Source organism: Euphorbia lathyris, chromosome 2 (genome assembly GCF_963576675.1).
Source record: "Euphorbia lathyris chromosome 2, ddEupLath1.1, whole genome shotgun sequence".
In the NCBI taxonomy this organism is placed as follows: Eukaryota; Viridiplantae; Streptophyta; class Magnoliopsida; order Malpighiales; family Euphorbiaceae; genus Euphorbia; species Euphorbia lathyris.
Window position 1 is genome coordinate 4,084,243 of NC_088911.1, and position 10,262 is coordinate 4,094,504.

Consider the following 10,262-nt stretch of genomic DNA (forward strand, 5'->3'; position numbering starts at 1 on the left):
TGAGTAATTTGGTCCTTATATTTTAGGGTTAAGGCGCAAAAATACCCCTAACGTTTTGGGTCAGGAGTAATTTTACCCCTAACGTCTAAAATGGTGCAATTTTGCCCCTAACGTTTTTAGCCAAGAGCAATTTTACCCCTAACGTTGGTAATTTGGGTCAATTTCAGACACTATTATAAAACACATATATTTTTGTTCATTATTTGCACCAATTGCATATCAATTCATTCTAAAAAAAAGGATTTCATGTTTTTTGTAATTTAATAATAGAATTGGAGATTAATATTTATAAATTCGGTGAATTTTTTGAATTTTTTTGTCTAATTCGTACAAAAGACAATATATTTTTTTATTTATTTTTTAGTTTTTTTCACATCCCAACATATGTTTATGATTTGTTACTGATAAAATGACAGATGATAAGATTCATGACCGAGAAGATAATTTGATGAATTATTTCTAAAATTGATCCAATTTATCAATGATAGAGGTAAAATTGCTCTTGGCTACAAACGTTAGGGGTAAAATTGCACCATTTTAGACGTTAGAGGTAAAATTGCTCCTCATCCAAAACGTCAGGGGTATTTTTGCACCTTAACCCTATATTTTTATCAATGTTAACCATTTGGTCCGAATATATTTTATTCTATTATTTTCTATCTGTCTGCCTTCTTACTCTATTATTTTGCGTCTGTCTGTCTCATTACTCATATTTTATATTTCCTTCTGCTGAGTAATTTGGTTATGAAAAATGACTGCTGAATCTGGTGCTACAGGTGTGAGAGTATTAGTGGTGGATTGCGATTCTACATGTCTTGCTGTTGTTTCACATATGCTGTATGCACATGGATATAGAGGTATGTAATGGAACCAGTTTTTAATTTGACATATTTTGTTCATATAGTGGTATGATGGATCCATGATTCGGTGGGAATGGATGTCTATCATGGTGTATGGTTACTAAATTAATATTTTTTAGTATTTTACATTAAAAAAAAAAGTTAAAGCCCCTTTTCATAGAATTTTTTAACGTTTTTCAGTGATCAGTGGATGCTCAAACTCCCCCAAATCCTTTGGATCTGTTCCTGCATATATTGATGGTGACTGATCCAAGATTCAAAAAGGGGTGCTTATCATGATTTAAAAAATTAAAGCTCTTTTTACAGTTTATCGGTGTTTTCTAGCGACCAATGGATGCTCAAGCCTCCCCAAATCCTTCCTGGATTCATCCCTGCATATTGGCAGTTAAGGATCCAAAATTCAGTAAGAGGGAGTGCTTATTGTGATTTATAGGTGCTGAATTGATTTTTTTGAGTGTTTTTATGTAAAAAAAACAAAATTAAAGAGATGTTCATTAGAATTTTCAGTGTATTCTGGAGTGGCTGGTCAAGCCCCTTCCAAAAACCCCATGGATCCGTCCCTGCTTATCATGATTTATGATGTTGAATTGATATTATTTTTTTAGTGTTTTTGTTTGTTCATATAGTGGTATGATTGATCCATGATTTGGTGAGAATGAGTGTTTATGGTGATTTATGGTTGCTAAATTGATATTTTTTTAGTGCTTTTACATAAAAAGTTTCATAGCATTTTCGAAGTTTTTCGGCTAATAATGAGTGCTCAAGCCCCCCAACCCATGGATCTGTCCCTGCATATTGGCATTGATGGATCCGTGATTTAGTGAAAGGGGGTGGTTATTGTGATTTATGGTTGTTAAATTAAAATTTTTGAGTGTTTTTATATAAAAAAAATTAGAACCCTGTTCACGGTTCCGTAGAATTTCCGGCGACCAGTGGGTGCTCAAGCCTCCGTAGAATTTCGGTAGAATTTCCTTGCATATTGGCAGTGAATTTGGTGAGAGGGGCTTATCGTGATTTATAGGTGCTAAATTGATATGTCAGAGTGGGACTTATCGTGATTTATGATTGCTAAATTGATATATTTTTTTAGTGTTTTACATAAAAAGTAAACCCCGTTCACAGTTTAGAATTTTCAGCATTTTCTGGTGACCAGTGGGTGCTCAAACTCCCCCAAACCCCTGTATCCGTCACTGCATATTGGTAGTGACGGATACAAGATTTAGTGAGAGGGGGCGCTTATCGTGATTTTTTGGTGTTTTTACATTAAAAAAAAAAGGATAAAGTACCAAAATAAGCCTATGGCAATTTAGGCTCCATTTACAAAATAACACCAATATAGACTTAACGTTTAAAAAATGGTACCAATTTAGGTCGCAATAACGGAACGAGACACGTAATTGATATTACTCCATTAAGTTTTGTCAATTGTACATGGAATGAGAAATCAGAGGAGTAATAGAAATGACGTGTCCAATCCGTTCTCAAGACCTAAATTGATACATTTTTGAAACGTTAAACTTATATTGGTACTATTTTGTACGTAAAGTCTAAATTGATACTTCTCAAAAACCATAGAACTATTTTTATATCTTACCCCTAAAAAAGAACTAAAACCCCATTCACAGTTTTTATAGAATTTTCGGTGTTTTTCAGTGACAACCCCGTGAATCCATCAATGCATATTGGAAGTGAGATTAAGGCAAACGTGTTATATTTATTTGTCTTGCAGTCATTACCGCTACAAATGTCGGTGACGCAATGCGCATTTTGCGGGAGAGAAAATACGAACTTGACCTTATTCTAACAGAGTTTTACTTGCCTGATATGGATAAATATGAGCTCTTTGAAACAATGGGAAAAATATCCAGCTTGCCTATTGTCAGTAAGTAAATGACTAAATAGCCCTCTCTATGGTTAAATATATCATTGGTTACTGAATTTACATGGTTGTCTTGGTTGTTTTAAAATGGTTATGTCTCAATAAAATAACTCAATTTGAGTTTTGTATCAATTGGATCACTCTGTCGATTTTAGTGGTTAAAACGCATCAAAATAATGAAATGAGTGACACGTCAACATGAGTTAAATCAAATATCTAACCGAAACGAAATGTGAGAGCCACATGTCGGGTGTTTTTATGGAAAAAAAATAAATTTTGTTTTTTTTCTATAAAAATAACCGACACGTGATAACTAGATGGCTCATACATGGATGTCATATGTCGGTTTGGTCAGAGGTCTGATTTGACTCATGCTAACGTGTCACCTATATTATCATTCTGGTGCTTTTTCGTCAGAGTGGCCTAATTGAAATAAAATTTATAGTTGAGTGATTTTATTGAGATAAATTGAAGTTGAGTAACCATTTTTTAGATAACCATATAAATTCAGTGACCAATCATACATTTAATCCGCTTTTTATGTGCTATTTATAATTTTAGAGCGGTCTTATGGGCATTCTGGGAGTTTGACTTCCGGAACGATTCGTCTGGAACTTAGAGTTTCGGACACTTTAAATTTTTTAAAGTGTCCGGACTCTCCAGGACAAGCTTTTTTGAGTCTACTTAGGGTCCGAGACTTAGAGTATGTTTAGAATTCGAGACACTTTAATTTTTTATTTGTCCGGGGAATGTATTGTAAAGTTTAAAGGGCCTAATAGATCCGCTGCCTCTTGACTTGGACTAAAACTTCAATTGCCATTTTGAACTTTCAAAAATTCCAAATGATCCGTATTCTTGTCTAATAACCTCTTATTTTTCACATTCCGCCGTGTGTCAAAAAAATGTTAAATAGACAAATAATTAGGAACTTTTGAAAGTTCGAGTTGAAGTTTTGGGGTTATTGAATGTAATTGGATAAGAACAACAGGTTATTGAATGCAATTGGACAAGAATAGATATTATTAAATGTAACTTGACAAGAATAAGGGGTTATTGAATGACATTAGACGTAATAAGAGTCATTTGGAACAGTTGAAATTTTGAGTCAAATATAGGGGGGTTAAATGCATTATCGGTCACTGAACTTATATGGTTGTCTTAAAAGGATCACTCAACTTCAATTTGTCTCAACAAAATCACTCAACTTTGAGTTTGTCTTAATTAGGTCACCCCGTCGATTTTAGTAGTTAAAACGCATCGAAACAATGACATGGGTGACACGTCAAAATGACTTAACTCAAATCTCTGACCGAAACGAAATGTGACAGCCACATGTCGGGTATTTTTATGAAAAAACTAAATTTTACTTTTTTTTTCTCATAAAAATAATCGACACGTGATAGCTAGGTGGCGCATACATGGTATCATGTGTTGTTTCGGCCAGAAATATGAGTTTACGCATGCTGATGTGTCACTTATACCATCATTCCGATACTTTTTAATCGCTGAAATCGGCAGAGTAATGTAATTAAGACAAAATCCAAAGTTGACTGATTTTATTGAGACAAATTGAAGTTGGGTGACCATTTTAAAGCAACCATGTAAGTGTAGTGACTAATGGTGCATTAAACCCGTAGTAAAACGTATCTTTAACACCAAATTAGAGCTGGGCGCGTATTATATAGATAATGGATTCAACTGAATATCCGTAAAAAAGAAAAGAAAAGGAAAATTGGATCAAATTCTAAATCTTTTTCTCAAATATTCGAGTATTCTATAGATAATGTATTGAACCGAATATCGGTGAAAAAAAAAAGAAAAGGAAAGTTGGATCAAATTCTAAATCTTTTTATCAAATATTCGATTTAATCCCGTTTGAAATCGTCTAACCATGTTTGATTTAGGATTATGTAGTTTTTACGGCGGATGATTTTTTCACAATCCTGTAATTATATAATTAGATTTTTCACTACAATAAACAATATCTTTATCTCGATATTCGATTCAATTCAGTATTTTTAGATTCCGTGTCTAGCCCTAACTGAAATCGTCTAACCAGTTTCCACAACCTTTTATTTCTATAATTAGATTTTTCCACTACAACAAACAATATCTTTAACCCGATATTCAATCTTTAGAATCCGTGTCCAACCCTAACTGAAATCGTCTAACCATATTTCTGCAGTTTTGTCAGCGGATGACGATGAAAATGCAATGCTAGGCTGTTTGTTAAAAGGGGCAGCATTGTACCTTGTGAAACCAATCACCATGAACGATGTCAAAATCCTCTGGCAATTTTCTATAAAGAAGCAAAAGGAAAAGGAAAACATTGACTCTGAAAGATCATCAACAAGCTGTGAAAACGGATCAGCTCCTGAGAATTCGTCGTCGAATGATGACGTGTTGGAATCTGATAGGTACAGTTCATCTCTTTCAAAGAAGTCAAAGTTGATCTGGACTAATGAGCTGCATTTCAAATTCTTGGAAGCTATCAAAATACTAGGCATTGATGGTAAGCAATTTTAAGGCCTAAACATACGCAGTTATTGAATTTGAAAATTTTGATCATTTTTTCCTCTGAACTTAAAGAGACTATTTATTTGCCCATCTCAACTATTTAAAAGTGGTATTAACAAGCCTCTATTTTCATTATAACAGAAATAAGATGAAGTTCCAATATTAGTACAAGTATTCATGGAAGTATTGGAACCAACCTGCATATATGTAGACGATTCAGGAGTTAAAGGTGTATACAATTTTTAGGAGTTAGAACTTGTGTATCGTCTATACTAACCTCATTTGTAGTTTGTTTTAGTAGTATACAACTTTTTTTTATTATGACATTCGTGCTTGCAATGAGAACATATCATGATTGTTTCCGCTATAATGGAAAAAAAGGGTTGCTAATACCACTTTTAAATAGTTGAAAGGAAAAATAGGTTGTCTTGTAACTTTAGGGAACAAAATGACCAAAAGTGACAAGTTCAGAGATTGCATATGGTTTAGGGGCAATTTTAATTCTTGATTTCCAAAATTTTATTTATTTGGTGCATATGTTGGGGTAAATTACATCTCATGGCCTTTGAACTTTGGACTTAATTTCACTATGGTCCTTGAACTTTGGTCTTACTTATGGGGTTAAGTGCACTATTTCGTCATTAAACTTTAATGGTTGTCTCAAAATGGTCATCTAACTTCAATTTTTCTCAATAAAATTATTCAACTTTGAATTTTATCTCAATTAAGTCACTTCGTCGATTTTAAGAGCAAAAAGACACAGAAATATAAGGTGGCTTCCACGTCTACACCGGTCACATTTTACCGTTAATTGAAACGACACGTGGCTACCATCTTGCGGAGTGAAACAATATGTGGCTTCTACCTAGCTAACATGTGTCGTGTGGTCATCTAGGTGGGAGACACTTTGTTTCGGCTAGCGGTGAAAGTTGACTATGGCCGATGTGGCATGCACGCCACTTTTTTGGTATTTTTTTTACTCTTGGACTCGCTAGAGTGACTCTATCGAGACAAAATTAAAAATTGGATGATTTTATTGAGACAAATCCATGTCAGCACTGGTTAACTTTTATTGCTGATCGAATTGATACCTGACTACCATCTAACTGACCGAAACAACACATGGTTGCTATTTAGCGCACACATGTCGTGCGGTCACCTAGGTGGCAAGCCACATGTTTCGGCTAGCAGTGAAAGTGACCAACGATACATTTAACCTCTATATCAACATAATGACTCCTCTTAACATTGATCAATCTAATAGATGTTAACCATCATTATATAACTTTAATTCTTAAATGTTTGAGGTTGTTGGAGGTTATTTAGTTGTTTGTTTGTAAGGTAAATTACATCTATGACCATTGAATTTTATCCGTTTTAATATTGTGGCCATTGAACTTCAATTCTTAACTGCATGACTACTGAACTTTATAATTTTTAACATCGGTAGCCACTCAACTTTAACTAACTCCTTAAAATGACTATTAATGACATCAAAATGAAAATATTCAAGAATTAAAGTCGTTCTAAACGGCATTTACCATGAAACCATATTTTTTATTTTCCAAAATCACTTTTTTTGGAGTTTTCTCTCTCTAACAAATCTCTCTCTCCTAACCAAACCATACCTAAATAATCTTAAAACAAAAATTTTCAAGATTTAAAATTCCTTATAATATCATTAACTCTTCGAATTTTTACTTTTGAGGCCGTCAACTGTCGTTTTCAGGCATTGAGTGACCACCAGTGTTAAAAAGTGTAAAGTTCAATGGTCATACCGTTAAGAATTAAAGTTCAGTAGTCACAATGTTAAAATAGGTAAAGTTTAGTGATCATGAGTGTAATTACCCTTTGTTTGTGGGAGAGAAAATAGGAAAAATATTCAAAAATTGTAATTTAGAAAATTAAAAATAATGGTTCCATTAGAAATGTGGTTCTAAATAACTTCATTCATACATTTTTTTCATTTTGAAATTATCATTGGTCATTTTAACATGCTCAACGTTACAAGGGAACATTATATTAGTAAAATATAAAGTTCAAGGGTCATAATGTTGGAATTTAAAGTTGAAAGACCATAATAAAAATAAATGCAAAATTCATGAACCGTAACATAATTTACTCCCATAAATTTAAGTTTCTAATAATAACACCTTTATTTATTTATTTATTTATTTATTTATTTATTTATTTATTTATTTATTTATCTTTGCAAATATCAGATGCCCATCCTAGGGAAATACTGCAGCATATGAATGTCCCAGGACTAAATAATGAACACATTTCAAGCTACTTGCAGGTCCGTCAAAGATTTGGTTCGTTAAGTTTTTGATCTTTCAATTTGATACGATCAAGTTATAATCGCACATTAAGCCCTTGGTTAATGTGAGTGACTCATTAAATTTTTGTTTTTACAATTTGAAACAGGTTTTTACAATTTTCTTATAGCATATTTGTAAAAATACTGTTTTGAAACTATTTAGAATGCAAATGATGATAAAATAAGTAACTGGCTTCAACGAAATTGCTTCAATTTATTAACAAACTTGTCTGGAAGCAGTAGCGAATCTAGGATTTGAGGGAGGGGGGTAAAATTCTACGTAAAAAAAATTTAGACAAAAAATGTAAAATTGTTCAATTTTTTATGACAAAAAATACAAAATTGTTCAATTTTTGGTGACGAAAAATGCAAAATCGTTCAATTGTCATGCATTATTTTCATGATTTTTTTTTTGATAAAAAACATAAATTATAATGTTTCTGACTCGTAATCATCCATTTCCGGGATTCTCGGGGTTGTTACGTATCAAATATCCCTAACGTTTTGGGTCAGGTGCAATTTTACCTCTAACATCTAAAATTGTGCAATTTTACCCCTAATGTTTGTAGCCAAGAGCAATTTTATCTCTAATGTTGATAAATTGGATCAATTTCAAACACTATTATAAAATACAGTCATTTTTTTCTTTATTTTGCACCAATTTTACCCCTAACATTGATAAATTGGATCAATTTTAGACACTATTATTCATGATCGAGAAGACAGTTTGATGAATTATTTCTCAAATTGACCCAATTTATCAACGTTAGGGGTAAAATTGCTCTTAGCTTCCAACATTAGGGATAAAATTCTACCATTTTAGACGTTAGGGATAAAATTGCTCCTGACCCAAAACATTAGGGGTATTTTTGCACTTTAACCCTTATTTTTGGACTTAATTTTTCTTTTAATGGGATGAAGGGGGGCAAATGCCCCCTTTACCCACTCCATCCGCCCCTCCCTAGAAGACCTAGTGGGACATTTAAAATAGCCTTTTTAAATTTTCGATAGCGTAAGATTAAAATTGATTTTGTTTGAAAACATTAGAATTACAGTTACATTATTTCATACGTTGGTGCTAAATCTGCACCTCTTTTACTATTGTATTTGCAGAAATATCTCTTTTACTATTGTATTTGCAGAAATATCGCCGTACGTTGAGACGTGAACAAGATGCAATAGAGAGAAGAATGCTTGGAGGAGATCACCAAATGTCATCCTTCAATTTTCATGGAGAAACATTTAATGTCCCAGAATTCATAGGGTCTTCTTCTTCACAGCAGCAGGAGCAGCTATTTCTGCTGCCGCCGCCGCCGCCACCTGGATCTCCTCCACGGATGTGGGAGCAACAGAGAAATGGGATTTTTGATGCAGAAATTGGAGATTTTGAGCAGAAATTTCATATGTCAATAGGATGTGAAGAATTGAATTTCAGCCATGGTTGAAGCTGCAAAGATGAATGAATGGAGATATACAAAATAACATCAATGTATGAATGGAGATACGGGGTAATATGAATGGTGTGTCACATTTGTTACCAATATCTAAATTGGTACACTTTTTTAAACGTTAACCATATATTGGTGCTATTTGTATGTGGAGTCTAAATTGATATTTTTTCAAAAACCATACGTCTATTTTGGTATTTTATCAATTTAGACTCTACGTACAAAATAGCACAATGTAGATTTAACATTTAAAAAAAAAGTACCAATTTAGGCCTTTGATAATGGAACATGGCACATCATTTATATTATTATGTTAAGTTCTGTCAATTGTACGTGAAGAAAAAAATCAGAACGGTACGAAATAATACGAAGGGTTTGTCACATTTTGTTATCAAGATCTAAATTAGTACTCTTTTTTAAACGTTAAGCCTATTGGTGCTATTTCGTACGTAGAGCTTAAATTAATATTTTTTTTCCAAAAGCCATAGACCTATTTTGATATTTTATCACATGTTTTTGCTATTGAAAAGTTTTCCATTCCAGACTTTGGTAGGTTTGGTATTTGACGGGGTAATTAGTCTTGACCGTCGGTCATTAAGTTAATCTTCAAAACGTCACAAAAGTTCAATTTATTCTGAAGAAAATCATTTGCTTTTGCTTTTGCTTTTGTCTCAATAAAGTCATTTTAACCGTTTTTCGATATGTCAAATGAGTTAATTTGTGTTTAAAATTTTAATTGACAATCCTTATTTACTTGAGTTAATTTGTGGTTAAATTTTTTTTATCATGCCACATGACTTTAAGACATGTGATTAGTCAATCCCGGTGGGAAAATAATCGGAAAAAATCTAAAGTCACTTTATTGGGATAAAAATAAACTTTTGTGACCATCAATGCTAATAACCCTATTGTTGAGGATAGAGACAATGCTAAAAGTTTGAGTTTGAGTTTGAGATTGAGATATAAATAAGATAATGAAAATTATTATTCATGTTTGCGATGTTGGATACAGACAGAGATAGAATAATATATTATGCTATATTACTTCTAGAGGTGTGCATTGGTTCGTTTAAATCACATATCGAACTAGACTGATTAAATTTGGTTTTTTAGTTCGGTTTTTTTTAATGTTGGTTCGGCGTCGATTTTAATTTTAGGTGCATTTCGGTGTTCGGTTCGGTTTGATAAAAATGTAAAAACTGGTATGTTGATTACTGTTGGAAAAACAGAGATTTCAT

General features: G+C 32.8%; 1 protein-coding gene across 1 annotated transcript; it reads left to right on the forward strand.

Annotated features, from left to right (window-relative positions):
- The first annotated feature begins 751 nt into the window (after positions 1 to 751).
- LOC136216622 (two-component response regulator ARR2-like) lies at positions 752 to 9,021 on the forward strand. The gene is made up of 5 exons (XM_066003177.1): positions 752 to 857; positions 2,590 to 2,742; positions 4,925 to 5,251; positions 7,479 to 7,555; positions 8,719 to 9,021. The coding sequence occupies exons 1-5, from the start codon at positions 752 to 754 to the stop codon at positions 9,019 to 9,021; spliced, it is 966 nt and encodes a 321-aa protein (XP_065859249.1).
- The last annotated feature ends 1,241 nt before the right edge of the window (positions 9,022 to 10,262 follow it).